This window comes from Hibiscus syriacus, unplaced genomic scaffold (assembly GCF_006381635.1).
Source record: "Hibiscus syriacus cultivar Baekdansim isolate YM2019G1 unplaced genomic scaffold, ASM638163v2 tig00110123_pilon, whole genome shotgun sequence".
NCBI lineage: Eukaryota > Viridiplantae > Streptophyta > Magnoliopsida > Malvales > Malvaceae > Hibiscus > Hibiscus syriacus.
In genome coordinates this window covers 1,203,503-1,220,417 of record NW_024062599.1, presented here as the reverse complement: position 1 = coordinate 1,220,417, position 16,915 = coordinate 1,203,503, and the positions used below count along the sequence as shown (strand labels likewise).

General features: G+C 32.3%; 1 protein-coding gene across 1 annotated transcript; it reads right to left on the bottom strand.

Annotated features, from left to right (window-relative positions):
* Positions 1-10,100: 10,100 nt before the first annotated feature.
* Positions 10,101-16,504, bottom strand: LOC120215581 (ubinuclein-1-like). The gene is made up of 13 exons (XM_039213226.1): positions 16,078-16,504; positions 15,723-15,809; positions 15,549-15,641; positions 15,326-15,402; positions 14,260-14,869; positions 13,613-13,712; positions 13,420-13,529; positions 13,211-13,294; positions 12,514-12,645; positions 11,955-12,089; positions 11,810-11,857; positions 11,143-11,244; positions 10,101-10,790 (listed from the first exon to the last, which is right to left on the bottom strand). The coding sequence occupies exons 1-13, from the start codon at positions 16,345-16,347 to the stop codon at positions 10,320-10,322; spliced, it is 2,319 nt and encodes a 772-aa protein (XP_039069157.1). The 5' UTR covers positions 16,348-16,504; the 3' UTR covers positions 10,101-10,319.
* Positions 16,505-16,915: the final 411 nt, after the last annotated feature.

Genomic DNA, 16,915 nt, shown 5'->3' with positions numbered 1-16,915 from the left:
AGAACATCACGAGTTTCCTCATCTTTCGTTTCTTCCTTTGATGATGGTTCTCCAATGTCATATCTAACGTCATTTGTGTTTACAATACCTACATCATCATTCACACAATAATCCTTCCTCGGAAGGGGATTATCATCGAAAACAACATGTATAGACTCTTCTACCACAAAAGTTCTTTTATTAATTACTCGATAAGCTTTAGAATTTAAGGAATAACCCAGAAAAATTCCTTCATCACTTTTAGCATCAAATTTGCCAAGATTTTCTTTACCATTGTTTAAAACAAAACATTTACATCCAAAAGGATGAAAATAGCTAATGTTAGGTTTTTATTTTTGAAAAGTTCATATGGAGTTTTCTTTAAAATAGGCCTAATCATTACTCTATTGATAACATAACAAGCGGTATTTGTAGCTTCCGCCCAAAAATATTTTGGCAAATTGTTTTCACAAAGCATGATTCTAACCATTTCTTCTAAAGTTCAATTTTTCCTCTCAACAACTCCATTTTGTTGAGGGGTTCTAAGAGCTGAAAAAATATGGATAATATCATTCGAATTACAAAAATCAGTAAATCCAAGATTTTCAAATTCAGTATCATGATCACTCCTAACACTAGTTATGGAGTAACCTTTTTTATTTTGGAATACTTTTGAAAACGTGATGAATTTTTCTAATGCTTTATCTTTATTACTTAAAAATATAACCCAAGTATATCTAGAATAGTCATCTACCAATACAAAGCAATATTGTTTTCCACCCAAGCTAACAGTCCTAATTGGCCCAAAAAGATCTATATAGATCAATTGTAATACTCTACTAGTTGATACATTATTAATGGACTTAAAGGAAGCTCTTTGATGTTTTCCTTTAGCACAAGCATCACAAATTTTATCTTTATCAAATTTTAGCTTTGGAAACCCTCTTACTAAATCTCCTTGAATTAGTCTTTGCAAAACACTCATGCTAGTATGTCCTAGTATCCTATGCCATAACCAACTATCATGATTATCCTTAGCAACTAGGCATAAATTAGTCATATTAATAGAATATAAATGCACCATATAAATGTTTTATATTCTATAACCAACAAGCATAATCCGATTAGATGCAATGGCAATTACTTTACAGCCTTTTGTTTCAAATAAGACATTGTATCATTTATCGCAAAATTGACTAATACTCAATAGATTATGCTTTAACCCATTCACATATAAAACATTTTTAATTTGTATGGAAGAGGTATTACCTATTGTACCTATACATTCAATGTGACCTTTTGAATTATCACCAAAAGTCACCTCTCCTCCATTTTTGTCGTTAAGCTCTATGAACCAGCTCTTGTCTCCGGTCATGTGTCTTGAGCATCCACTATCAAGGTACTATGATTTTGAACTTGTTTCTCGTGCCTTATAGCAATGCTCCTTTTCCTACAAACATAGATTAATTTTTTATTTTTGGTACCCAATTTCTTTTGGGTCCATATTCATTAGTTTCTAAAATTCTAGTCCCATTGGGTATCCACTTATGTAGGATATACTTATCTTTAGTAGTAATGCGTTCTTTAGGAACCCATATACTTCTAACGATTTTTCCATTAGAGGTTCTTTGGGGACCTCTATGATTATAGTTTTTAAAACTTTTTTTCTGACAAAGTTGGATTTTAAACTTTCTTCATTTTCAAAACGTTTTGTTCCAACTTTAATAAAAGAAGTTTTAAGATCATCAATTTCTTTTTGATGATCATAGTTGACCTTTGAAAGTAAATTATGAAAATCAGAATTTTTCTTTTCAAACTCATCTAGTTTGATTTGCAAATCTTTATTTTACTTTCAAGATCATTGTTGGTCTTGGATATGAGATTATTTTCATTTTTCAATTTTATAATATCATTTTTGTATTTTAAAAATAATTTCTCATAATCCGAAGCTTACCCAGTATATTCCTCTAACAGCTCATCAAAAGAATAATCTTTGACATTAAATGAGCTAGAGGTTACCTGAGAGCTTTCCCCGATGCATCAAGCACAAGTTTGCTACTTCTTGTTCATCTTCATCGGAACCTTCATCATTGCTCCATGTAGCCACATGATCCTTGTGTTTTTTCTTTAATTGACATTCTTCTTCGATTGTGGGCAATCGTATTTGACATGACCCGCTTTTTGCATTCGTAGCAAATGATTGGGTCTTTCTCCTTTGATTCAGTTTTGAAGCCTTCATTTCGTTTGAATTTTATTCCTCAGTTGGGCTTCATCAATTTTCTGAACCGTTTGGAAAATAATGCCATTTCCTCGTCATCGTCTTCTTCATCTGAATCACTCTCATCTTTTGTGGATTTGAGAGCAACTCTCACGTTCTTATTTTTCTCCTTCTCCTTCTTTGACTTGTCAATCTTCTCGAGATCTACCTCATCTTGAAGCATCATTTCATGAGTGAGGAGAGAACCAATTAACTCTTCGAGAGTTAAAGACTTTAAGTTTTTAGCCTCGATGATTATCGTCTTCTTTGATTGCCAATATTTTGGAAGAGAGTAAACTAACTTCCTCACAAGCTTTTCGTTTGGAATGATTTCTCCATAAGATTTGAGACCATTGACAATCGTGGAAAATCTATTTTTCATAGCTTTGATATCTTCATCCGGTTTCATCTTGAAATTTTCATAACTATGAGTTAGAAGACTAATTTTAGATACTTTTACCTCGTTTGTGCCTTCATGGGTGACTTGTAGTTTATCCCATATCTACTTGGTGGTTGTACAAGATGAAACTCTCCAGTATTCATCTGGTCCAAGAGCACAAAATATAATATGGATAGCCTTTGAGTTAAGCTGGAACATTCTTTTCTCTATTTCACTCCACAATCTTGAATGAGTGGAAGGAATGAAGTATCTCTCTTCTATGATATTCCATACTCTCATTTCACTTACTTGAATGAAATATCTCATTATATTCTTCCAATAAGCATAATTAGCTCCACTGAAGAAATGAGGCTTGTTGACGGGCATAGAATCAAGACAGAAGTCAGTGTTTGAAGTGGAGGCCATTGATGACATGAATATCGATATAACTCTTCCCGAATCGACTCAAGAGGTGATTAAACCTTCAAATGAGTGAGGCTCTGATACCAATTGTTGAGTTAATCGATCGACGAAATAGCCAAGAGGGGTGAATTGGCAATAAAAATTTTGGTGGAAGCTTTTGCAGAAAATAGAAAATAATTGCACAGTGATTTAGTGTGGTTCGACTTTCTCAACCAAAGTCTGCGTCAACTACCTTAGCTATCCACACTAAGGATTTTCCACAAATTCACTAATTTGTCTTTCTTTTGAGGACAAAGAGTAACCTTATAAATCCCTCAAGAATTATACCCCAAATTCTTGATAACACTCTCTCCCAAAGAGAACAATACAAATTTCGCAAACTTACTGAAAAACCTCACAAGGCAAAGTGTTTGCACAAAGAAAGAACACTCAAGAATAATGCAATTGAGCACAATAAGTGTTCTTAAAAGTAAAAATGAATATTGGATGAAATAGGCTTTAAAGATGCTCAAACTTGAGGTTTGATGTTTTCTCTTTGATTCTCTCTCAATCTTGTTTCTTGTTATTGATCAAAGGCTCCTAAGCTTATTTAAATACACCTTGAATCACTTCTGAACGTTGGGGATCATTGGTGAAGTCAATAGAGCTGTTAATGTGTAATTATCATTTAAAAATCTGGTTGGGAGCATGGGGGTATTGTACCTGTAGTGTAAAATTCAAATATTTTGACCGTTAATTGACTAGGGATATCGGTACCCATAGAGCATTTTGTTTTTCTTGGAGCCAAAACTTGCATAGGGGTATCGGTACCCTATGAGGGGTATCGGTACCCTCTGGGCAATCTGGTTTTTCTTGAAGCCCTTTTATAAAGAATATTTTTGGCTCGATTAAGGCTCGAAATACTTTGTAGAATTTGTTTCAAAAAATATTTTAAGATTAAAACATAATTTTACACTTAAGTAAGGATTTGACATTTGAAAACTTGGAGTAATATTCTAATAATTTAAATCGAATATATAATTTAAAATATAAAATCTTAAAATTCATTAACACTTAATTTTTTATATCGAAACATCAAAATGTTTTCAACAAAAACTTATATGACGATCAACATATTGATGTGACTGTTCATGATATTGTTTTGACAGTACTCGATGGACGATGATGTGGTAAATGAACTTAATTGATTATTTTAGAAAGTTTGAGGACTTATTATTATTATTTTAAATAAAAAATTATTTAAATTAAAATATAAAATATAAACAATTATTAAGATATTCAATAAATTAAATATAAAAAATACTACAAAATTAAATTATTAAAAAATAAATTAAGGATTACATTGAGTGTAAAAATATTGTTATAATGATTTAAACATGTGTAAGTTAAGTTAAAAATCGAGATATAATGTTTCCTTATTTTTTGAATTTTCACTCATTTTTATTTTCATTTTTTAAAATCAATTATACAACTAAACACGTTTTCTTCGATTTTTTATATTTTTTATAAAAGTAAAAATGAAAATAATTTATATTTTTTAAAATCAAATTTACCTTAATTGTTAACGGACCAAAATAAAACTAAATAATATGCGGTTTACTAAATAGACTGTTACCCTATAATTTATGATAGTTTCTTAAACCCACTTGTAGAGTAAAAAAAAACTTCACCACTTTATAAAGATAATAATCTTATTAATTAATCATGCAAACTTTGATTTTCCTTTTGTATGAGGAAATAATAATTAGTTGACATTTGGCCTACAAACCCATATTCTATCTCCACTTAATTAAACAAAACTCATATTTAATCAAACTAATTAAGTCATTGTCTTTGTTTAATAATTGTTTGAAGGTACAGACTAAGTGATCTTTATGATTAAATGGATAGTTGTTATTTTCAGGGATTTTAGATTAGAGCACTAAAGAGCATAGCGTATTTGAACGTTCATCGTCAAATAATTGAGAGTCTTTAGAACAAATATCACCAGTTGTAATCATCTTAGATTAATAAAAAAATATTAGGTAAGAGATGATACTTTGCATTCCTATACTCAATAAAGAGCAAACATTTAATTACTTTATTAGCAACAATCTTAATGATTTGTTTTCAATAATATGTTCCAGTCAATCAAGTAAAAGACATTTTAATTCTGGATGACATTAATTTCTTAATTTTGATATATAAATTATCTGTATATTTACTCAAATACATAGAAATACAACTCTAATATATTTGATTTATCTAAGAGTGATTACTCGATATGCATTTGATCAGGTCGGATTTAAGACAAGTAATATATTTCTACTAATCAAATCGAAAATCTGATTTAGACGTGTAAAAATTATAATTTTATAATAATGACATTTTCTACTAATATTTTCTTTATTACATCTAAACTATTGAAAATCCTATATTGAAAAATATTGTATGTCTAAGTGTGTTTGAATTCATGTCATTTAGATATTAAATTAAAGGAGTCTTTAATTCAAAAATATTATTATCGAGGTTAATATTTTTCAGAATCATATTCTCAATTTGATTTGGAGTGATTCGCGCCAATGAAAGAAGATCATTATCAACATTAGCACTTTTTGACTAAATTGTTGGAAATATCAAATGGTTGTCCCTTGTTCTCATATATAATGGGGTAAGGGGGAGGTAAGATAGTAGACTACCCCCAACACTAGGTTGAGAGCAGCTTCCGTAGGAGACCTCCAAATTATGAAATGCCCTCCATGGACTCGATCCCACGACCTCAAGGTTAAGAACCTTGTGCTCTACCAACTGAGCTGGAAATATCATTCCACTAATTGTTTTATAGATATTTATTGGCCAAATTGAATAATATTACTCTTGAAATAACAGAGTTTTTTTTTCATATTAATCTATTTATTGTACATTTTTAACTAGATATATCATAATTTAGGAAGTAAATTTATTAAATATTTTTATTTTATATTAGTTTTAAATATATTATCTAAATATCTAACTCATAATATAACTTTAAATAAAAATATTTGATTGGGATGATGTAAATTTGACTTATTTGGCCTTTATTTTTTATAGAAGAGTTTGACTTGCAAACTTATGACAATAAATTTAACAAAATAATATAGCTTTCCTAATAATATATTTGTCAAATAATATTATATCTTACAAATTTTATTCCTGCATGTAATATTATATTTTATAAACCAAACGTATTTTAACAACTATATCAATTCAGCTAACACTCATTTAACACAATGCTAACAACTCACATATAATACAAACTGTCAATGTTTAAGTCATCCAAGTAAAGCTAATTAAATAAAAAGAGGTGAAGAATCAAAGGCAGCGGGCTGCGTAATTGTATATCAGATAAATATGGCCAATTATGCATGCATGTAATCTTCCGAGAGTTTATGCTTCGCCAGAGGTACAAACAAGTACATCAATGAATTAAAATTAAATATATTTACAATGTTAGCTGTTTCTTCAAAGCTCTAACCTTACATTTTGGCATTTTATGGAATAAATATCACAATCATTTGCCAAAAGATGCTTCACTTACAGACATTTCCTCTAAACTATTAAAAAATTGCATTACTAATTAATTAGCACTAATTCCGAATTCTCTCTCTATATATTTCTGAAATTTACAAATAAAAAATAATTAATACGAGACGAAGATAAAATAAAAAATTAAATTTATTCAAAGAAAACAATATTTAATATGGTTTGATTTTTCTGATTTACCTCCACAATCCCAAAATGATATAATTTATTCCATCAATCTTGTAACTTTTATGGGGATAAAGCTACAAATCACCCTAATAAAAAAATCAAACTACCCATAATAATAATGTGTAATTTTTACACGTAAAAGTTACGAACTATCCCTCGTACAAAAATTATCTAAAAGTTACATCTCGTGTCAATTTCTTAATTCTAAACGTCAATTCATACTTTTCATTTTTAAGATATTGTGGAGAAAAGAATTACAATAATAAGAGATTTGTATTTTTCTTATTTCATCTCAACCATGAGCAACATATATATCTACAATAGTGTTTGTAACTAACAGCTGAGTATTCAAATACAATGGATAAGATAAAGAAAGATTGTTGTTAAGATTATAGAGAATCACAACAACAACATTTGAAATTAAGGAGGTCATGTCATTATTCTATCATGCTCCCGCAAGATGGATGGTGATGAAGTGAGTCCAATCTTATTGATGACAGTGACAAATTGTTGGTGCGACAATAGTTTCGTAAGAACATCGGCAAGTTGGTCACAATTAGACATGAGAGAATCAGAGACATCCTCTTTGTACTTGCTCACGGATGAAGTGGTAATCTACGCAACATGTTTCATGTGGGAATGAAAGACTAGGTTGCCACATAGTTCGTTGCCCCAGCTTTATCAAAATAAATCATCAGTTTTTGTGGTATGATGACGCCAAGTTCATACATGAGGGAGCACAACTAGTGCAATTCAACTGCCATAGCTACCACAGAGCGATACTCAGCCTCAATTGAAGACCGACAATAGTTTTATGTTTCTTAGAGCTCTAAGACACGTGATTACAACCAAGATAGACAATATAAGCATTTTTAGAAGTAAAATCATCTTTGTCACAAGCCTAGTTAACATCATAAAATGCATGAAGATTTAGAGAAGAATTACATGAGATCATGACCCAAGGTTTTACTGAGATAGCGTAACACCCTTTTGACAACAATCCAATGCTCATATATGGGTTGATGCATGAATTGAGAGAGCTTGTTAATGACGTAGTTAATGTTGGATAAATGGTAAAGTAAAAGAAATGATTTAGTAAATTGTGTTTAAGACCAATTAGTAAGAATGGAAGAATGAAATGCCATTTTGGTCCTTTAGAGGGAAATGAATTTAAATATTTATTTTATTAGGGATATTTAAGAAGAGAAAAAGGGGGGAAAAGTTTAGAAAAAACTAAGTCATCTTCTTCTTCTCTATCTTCTCATCCCGTGTTCTCCCTTATAGCCCAAAGGTATGATTTCTTTAAGTTGGTTTTCCTTTAGTTTATGGGCTGGTTTTGAAACCTTAAATGATATAGAGGCTTAAGGAAAGTTCAAGGATGATTAAAACTAAGTGATTAGTGAATTGTTTGAGATTTAAAAAAATGGGTTTTTTAGTTATATGATGAAATATGAGTTTTTATTAAGGTTTACAAGTAAATTTGACTTGTCAAAGAAGTAAATGAGAGATTAGAAGCCTTGGATGTGATTAAAAACATGTGTGAAAAAGTAGTGTGATTCTTGGGTTAGAGTTTTTTTGAAAATTTTAGATGTTATAGGAAGATTAATGAAGGAAAGTTAGTTGGGTTTAGTAAGGCTGAGTTTAATGGTATTGTTGGAGGTAAAAGTAAGAGATTTAAACGAAATTTGGGTAAAACTCAAAATGGAAAATTTGGGTAAGGGTATCGGTACTAGAAGAACAATGTAAATATTAGTATCGATACTTCTGTGGGTATTGATACTAAGAGGAAGGTATCGCTACTATGGATTTCAGAATGAAGAAATGGTATTGATAATGAAGGGAATATGGGTACCATAGTATAGAAGTATCGATACCATAGTAGGGGTACCGATACTATTGAGCCTGGAATTTTAAGATATGATGAATTTTAATCAAAAATCAAAATAATAGTACTATTAAGTATTATTAAAAGTATAAATGTTAGAAAGTATACTAACATTTGTATGGTATGTGTAATTAATGGATGCTTGTATAGATCGTAACCAAGCTCCAGAGTCTAGCAAGAAAAAGGGCAATGATAAAGTTGTTGAATAGTCGGACATCATTACAATATACTAGTGAGACATATCAGGTGAGTGCACTTATTGTACTTCTATGAAATGAGGGAGACTTGCGACGAGTCAACCTCGAATGTTTTGATAAAACATGTTTTACAGTACTTTGATATGTTTTCATAATGTGTATGGAAATGATATTACAAATAAATTTTAGAGTATGAACTGCTCTAAAAAGAATAGATGAATGTTGTTGTTGTTCAATGGTTATTGATATTGCAGAAATAAATGTTTAAATCTGTGAAATTGACTTGAAAGCCCATTGTATGTGCATTGAGAGTCATAGGTGCATTTCGACATACTTCGTGTATGATGGTATCGATCGATTTTGTTTAATGCATAACGGTGCATTTTCATATCAGTACTATGTGTACTTTTTGAACTATATGTGCAATCATGGTATTCATAATGAGTTTGTGAATTACCGTTTCGATATACAATTATGTATATAAGTTATAATCGATTTTGTTTAATGCATAACGGTGCATTTTCGGCACTAAATATGCAACCCATGGTATTCATAATGTGTTTATAAATGACCATTTCGGCACTATGTGTGCAATCTATGGAATTCATAATAAGTTTGTGAATTTTCATTTCGGCATTTCGGTGCAATGCATATACCTTGTATTCTCATTTTACATACATTTAGAAAATATTCCAGTGTTAAATTCTTAACTTTTTTTATGGTATTCAAACACATTAAATAAAATATCTAATCTTTTTAATTTATACGGAATTTTATTACAGCTTACGGATAGAATAGTAAAAGATTTATATATTATATGTTCATAAAAAGATTGAAATATTAAACAGTAAATTTTAAGTATTTTATTTAAATATTAAAATCATAAATATTCTTTTATTAATTTAAAGTGATTACATGATAATATTTATTCTAAATATTCTCGATCATTTAATAACAAAAGTTCAAACATCTTTGCCTCGCTGGTATTCTAATTTGAGACCTCAAGGATAACTATTATTTCTTTAACCACTTAGATAACTTAGTTTATACAAAAATAAAATACTCTTAACATTTAAAAGAATAATATTTTTAATATTTTCCTAACATATAGATAAGTTCAAATAAATTTTTATTTCAGAAAAAAATTGATTATTAAAAATTAAAAACTTATTTAAATATAAATTAAGTTTTATTTAACGGTGAAATTATCACTTCTGTGGATGCAGTAAAAATATTAAAAATTTAAATCAATAAAGTTGTGAAATTGCGTGTTAGTATAACCTCTAAAAATGTTGAAGCTGAAAGCAAAGCTGCCTAAGCCTAGAAAATTATATTTTCCGTACAACCACTTCGCTATCTCCTACGAAGAAAATTTATTTTCATCAATGGAACTCAGGAACAATGAAGCTTTCCATAATGTAACCAACATAAAAATCAGATGGCTGGAATCGAGCGTTTATTGTGCTAGCTTTAGTGTTTGAAACCCGTAGCTGTTGCCGGAACATTTGATTTTGGAGCAAGATTCATTGGCTGTTTGATGGACTTGTGCCAGTCGCTGGTGCCTTGTTGCAGAGCTAACTTTTCGGGCTGGCAATGAGGCTCATCCAACTCCGTTTCCGGCTTCCTTTTTGCCTTTTTCTTTGGCAGTGAGGCATCCGCCATCTTGATTTCATCATCCATGGCATTGCTTGAGATGCCCTTTAACTTATCCTGTTTGAGTCTGTCAAAATTGGAATCATCTGTCGAGGGACTCGGAGCACGGACAGCAGCTGTAGTTGAGTTGGAAATCGACTTATGAATTGGAAGTAAAGCTTGGGTACCGGGATCACTAGCCAACTTCTCTTGAGTGTGCTGTGACTGTGCACTCGAGGAAGAATCCACTCGAGCACTCTCATCCACTCCTGGTTCCAACATCTTTTTCCTCTTGATTTTCTCTTGATCCTTTTAAGAAAGACAAAGAACTCGCAATAAATAGAAGAAAAGGAAAATGGGAATCAACAATCAATGAACCGGAGATGCGTCGAAAAATGGAAAGCAAAACACCCAGTATCCACCGGGTTTTGGTTCATCTGAACCTGAAACCCCAAGAATATTAACAAACATGGGACAGGTTGAGCTAAATGTTTGGAAAAGAAAGATTTTCTTTGCCAAGCCTATCAAAACTTCAAAGCTAAAAATTTTCGAGATGGATTGCATTAAATCTGCAGAAGACTAGCTACTTAATTCGAAAACATATAAACACCAATAAAATACAGTATCGCAACAATGGCAAAATACTCAGAAGGGTACATACCTTACGTCTGTTGTACCTTGCTCTTCGTCTTTCCTTCGCCTTACAAATTGCACGTTTAATCTCATGGTTGTCCATCATACCATTTGGCCACAGCTGTGCAAGCTGTTCAAAGATAACTTCAAATGTAAGATAATGTATCAGAAAATGTAGAACCATAACCGAGCATAGAAACAATAATCATTAGCTTTATCACAACAAACTAAAAGAAATGGAACATGATCAAAACAAAACGAGAGATCCATTTAAGGTTAACGCAGGACAGGAGTTGAAGAACTTCACAAGATTGGTTCAAATTATTTGAAAAAAGAACAATAGTGACAACGTAGTATAAACTCTTTGAATTCTGTTAAGCAACTAGCAATTGCAGGTGTCTTTTAGGTAGAAATGTCGTCAAAGGGAAGAAAATGTAACAGTTCAAGTGAAGTGTACAAAAGAAGAAGAAGAAAAAAGAGGAAGGGCAAAACAGAAGAGAAAAGGTGAGTAGAATAGAAAGAAACAGAACAATCTCATGCACAACTCTCATCCAAATGGTCAAAAGCGATGATAAAAAAAATAATTGCAGAAACATATTTGTCCACATTCAGAGACTCCAAAAGCGAGCAATACGAAGATTTCCATTATAACTACAGCATTGTGAGAGTAGAGGAAGAATTGATTAGTGCCCAACCTCTACATAAAGCTTTCTGATTTGTGGACCAGCATCTTCATCTAATCCCTGCAGCAAATAAATGATAGAAAAGAAAAGATAAAATTCATTACGAATAAGACTTTCCCAACAAAGATGAATTTGTTAATATGGGACATGTGATTACATCAACATAGAGGTCATAAAGTTCACAAATCTTGTTCTCCAGTGGTGCGTCCATGCTAAATTTTTTTCTAAAAACTCTTTCTTCAGAACCAACATCTTGAAAATCATCAGAAGCTCTGGGTTGCTGTTCCAATACCTGAAAAAAAATAAGCATTTTTTTCATCACTAAATATTACAACTTCAATTGATAATATAGAGTACCAACTATAAACAAGACGAAAGTCCATGATTTTCATATACTAGGAAGGAGAGAGGAGAATAGTCATGGATCTAAAATGAAGTATCTAAAGAAAATCGCATGAAAATAAGGATACAAAATACAAAATCAAGTACATCAGCATGGGGTGAGAATGTGGACAAAAATTGAAAGCACTATGTGAAACAATGTAGGAATGATTTTTTTTTTTTTTATCTTAAGCAAAGCCGAATAAAAGCTATATTTCATTACAGGGGGGGGGGGGGGGAAGGTGAAAGACTGTTGACTTAGGAGCAACAAAGAGAGGGTAAATAAAAAAAAACAGAATAATGAGGGGTGAGGGGAGAGAGAGAGTAAAACAAGCCTTTGTCTCGAAAGGAGGAAGTCTTGTCTTTATCATCTCAGTGACTTCCTTCTTGATCTGTTGAAATCTAGCGTCTTTTTCTTGCTTTGCTGTTGGTGAGACACCCATATTAATCATGATTTTGAGGTTCCTCTGCATCCCAAATAGTCCCAAATTCGTAAGAGAGTAATTGACAATGATGATCCAAATTGGTACAACGAATTTATTGGAAAGGAAACATTGAGAGAAAACAAGAGATCTAATCCTTCATAAATAAACAATATAAGAAAAGTAATGCACTAAATGTTTACACAGTCACATATTTAACAGCCAACAAATAGTCTCTCTCAAGCAGTATGGTTCTAAAATAGGATCCATAAAGAACTTGGATTTTAACTACAAGCAAAAAAAAAATGCTTCAAGAACCAAAATACATGCAATAACATTACATAGTCACCATAATTGCAGTTGCAAATGTCACAAGTAATCAAATACAAGGCATACAAAAGTGCCTTCACCGAAACAAAAGAAACTACATCACATGAATTAAAAGCAAAAGATGACAGTAGAAAGGAAGATTTAACAGAAAATATTTCTAGACTTGGGTGTCATAGGTATGTTGGCATGCAATATATGATAATATTCCAAGCCCTTTATGAACTTGATGAAGTGCAAAATGTTGGAACCACGTGACTGAAAAATTGTAGGTGTCTGATACCTTAAGTGTTCTTAGCTGTATTAAGTGACCAAGGATGCTCATAAGGCGACTTAGTAACTCATTGGAAACTTTCCCCTGGCTTGCCTGCCACAAATATCAAAATGAAATTGGTAAATTTTTTCCTGACGGCATCATGCCATTGTAGCAAAATTGACAATCTAAAAATGAGTTATTTTGCAACACATAACAAGTTAGTAACAGTCCCATACAGCTAATCTAGCAACTTTCGCAAGCTTGAGCTTTATTTCTCTGGGCAATCTCCTCTTAATCCCCTGGGATGAAGTATCAGCCTCTTGATTTTCCACAGCAGGCGGCCTTGCTGTTAAATTTTAGAGAGGAAGGAAAAAGGATCACTTTAGGAGTTATTCAAGATTATATTTTACAAGACTCGTATACACTTACATTCTGTAACTATCTTCTCTAGCTCCCTAATGGCCTTTTCAAGCACGGAAATTTTGTGCCTAAGAGTAGAACCATCCTTTTTCACCATATATGAGGATTTCTGCAAGGCATATTACGCAACCAAAATCAATATGATAGCATTAATATCTAATACCAAACTAGTTTTTTCTCATGTCTCCCTGATGGATGCTAATTTGGACAAAAGAAGCTTCTACTTTAATTTCTTGCAATACACACAAATGCACAAAGGGAAATCTAAGGGATCTCTGAATGTTCCAGGGTGTTCCCGGTAGTCCAGACATGTAAAAATGAAATCTGAGGGACTTTACGTCTATAACAAATTAGCTCAGAACTGTTTCTATTGTCTCCATATCTATGGCTAATATCTTTCAGTTGAATAGATCTCATGTAAGTCTATATTAGAGACTTCTATTACCATATTACATACACGTAAAGCCACTTAATTCCTAGTGTTTCAGATATTATAGGTTCATAGGTTGTCAATAGCAGAAACCGTCTTCATGTCAAAACTCTAACTAGGTTAGTCAGCTACTAATCATGACTAGCAAAAAAAAAAGCCAATGGAGAGTTTGAGAAATGGAAAAAATAACTAAAAAGGATGTTTAAGATTAAAGAGAATAACGTACAGCTGTATGAATAGCATGTATGCCATCAGAAACATTAATGTCTGCCAATTCACGAATGCCATTGTTCTCTCTTGCTCGAACTGATTGTTCAAGCTTCTCAGCATTGCTGCTTAGTTTTCCATGCTGAGGTTTGGATTGAGTGAGAGCACTTTTATCATGGTATTCCTGACGCAAAACATCAAAGGATCCAGTTGCATCTTTCAAGTTGTTACTGACAACACTTTTTGACTGAGGAAATCCTATTTTCGAGTTTTCAATATCCTTGACATCTGCCAAAGGTACAGAAGTGCCACCATTTGAATCTTTCAAATATGAAGAAGAATCCAATGCTAGTCTTGTCTCAGAAGATTTCTTCTTGGAAGGAACACCAGATACTGATAATTGATTCTGAGCTTTTACATCCCTGTATTGTTCATCTAATGCAGTCAAATTCTGAGGAGATTTAGAATTATTCTTCGCAGGAGGTGGTTCAGCCCTCCCTGACATCAACTTTGCTGCCTTTGCATGTTTATTTGACACATGACCGTCGTCGCTCTCATTGGGAAGTTTTTCAGCATCTCTTCTTCTCCTTTTCTTGGGCTGCTGGTTAGGTACCACAGGAGGTTCATTTCTTGAAAAAACGAAGGAAAATAAATAAAAGAAATCAGTGAAGCAAAATTAGAAGAAATCCACTACTAATGAACTTTCACCATTAAAAGGCTAGAATTTGGTATGGTAAAATAATGCTTCAACCATATTGCAATTAGAAAGAAACATAAAATAAATATGGTATAAAAGGTGCAAGGGGTCCTTGACAACCACTTAAATCTCAAAATTCATGATATCAGGAATTAAAGTTGTAAGCCTAACTGTGAATCTCATTTTATTTTGATCTTTAACCCAAATTTCTGCCTATCTAAGATAAGAATTCATTAATTAACCTAAAGTTAACCAATAAGAGATGTACGGAGTATGGTTCTCCTGGTATGTCATAGGATGCAAATTTATAGGCATCTAAACAGGATCATTACTAAAGCTGCCACCAACCAGTGCAGAAGCCAAATGATAACAGTTCAAAGGAACTCACATTCTTTCCAACTTTCCCCTATTAACAAAAAACCCATCGTGTTTTATAGCTGAATTATCAACTTCAAAATATTCATCCTGCATAACGACCAATGAATCAACATTATAAACCAATAAAAATGCATTCCATGATCCTTGTTATGATAAGAATGGCACCAACTACAGTAGCGTAAAACCAATAAGACAGATTAAAAATATAATCAATAATAAATTTTAGTACTTACCAGCTCTGCATCATCAATAAAAGAGTCTTCTGTATCATACTGATCATCATCTGGAGTTTCATCCAGTTCTTCCTCATCACTGCTATCTTTACCCTGAAAAAGAATTTCACTTCACATTAACATATAAAAGTGCATCTCACAATTCTAGCAAACACAAAAAAAGTATATAAATACCATGTAAAGACGTTCAATCTTCTCAATAACAGCACTAAAACGATTTGGGACTGGCTCATCTTTCGTTTCATTGTCAACCGTTTGTCCCTGGATAATGTCAACATGATTAAGAACGGCTGAAAATGGGACAAAAAAGCAATTACCAGAGTTTCTTCCAGTTTCCCATATTTTCTAGGCAGGCAAACAATACTATTGCATTCAAATATACTAAAATAACTAAAGCACAATTCACTAAACAAATTACCACAAAACTACAGAGACGAAATTAGAGTAATTATGCATGTTAAGAACATCAAAAATAAAGAAAATTAATTTTGAAAAAAGACACAGGGATTGAACAGGCGGCTCGTCTTACGGGAGCGATGCGGGACTGGAGGTTAGGGTGAGCATTCGGCGGCGGCTCAGGTGCTGGCGCCGCCACCACAGACGTAGTAGCGGCAACGGAAACGGCAGCGGGAGAAGATCCATGGGCCCGATTGGCGTCTTTGACAAGCTTCCTCCACGAAACATACGTTGTCTCTCCTGGTCGGAGCTCGACCGTAAAAACCTGGCGGTCACCAGCCTTCACCATCTTCGGTGCGACCACTCTCGACGGCTCACCGCCAACAGCACAATTATCTTCCATGAAGAATCCCGGGTCGGGTAAAGCCCAGCGGGTTGAATAATATTGGGAGCAGAGACACTGGCCTAGTTTAAGATTGCTTGCATTGCATTGGAATTCGAATGGAAATTTCAATCTTAACTGTATCTTTAAGTACTCGATTCTAAAACAGTAATTTGACCTCGCATCAAACCAGAACTGAGAGGCCAAAACATCAAATTCAAACAGGGAATTTCAAAGAAAACAAATTGGGAACTTAGCTTTTTTTTTCTTTGGGTTTTTTTTAAGGAGATAAAGAAATAATATAATTTTGGTAAATCTTCGATCTTCTGTAGTAAATCAAAATAAGTCTTATATTGGATTTCTTTTATTTTGTAAATTCAGTATTTTTAATAAAAAAATTGCTGATTTTATTTTTATACAATGTTTTATTTTATCTATATAATGAATGTGATAAAATCTGATAATTTTATAATCGATCAAAAAAATAAAATATACATTTATATATTATTAAAAAAATTGAAATAGTATAATAATATTAGTTAAGGTTTAATATTATTTCAATTTCCAATATAGTTAAAATCATTACACA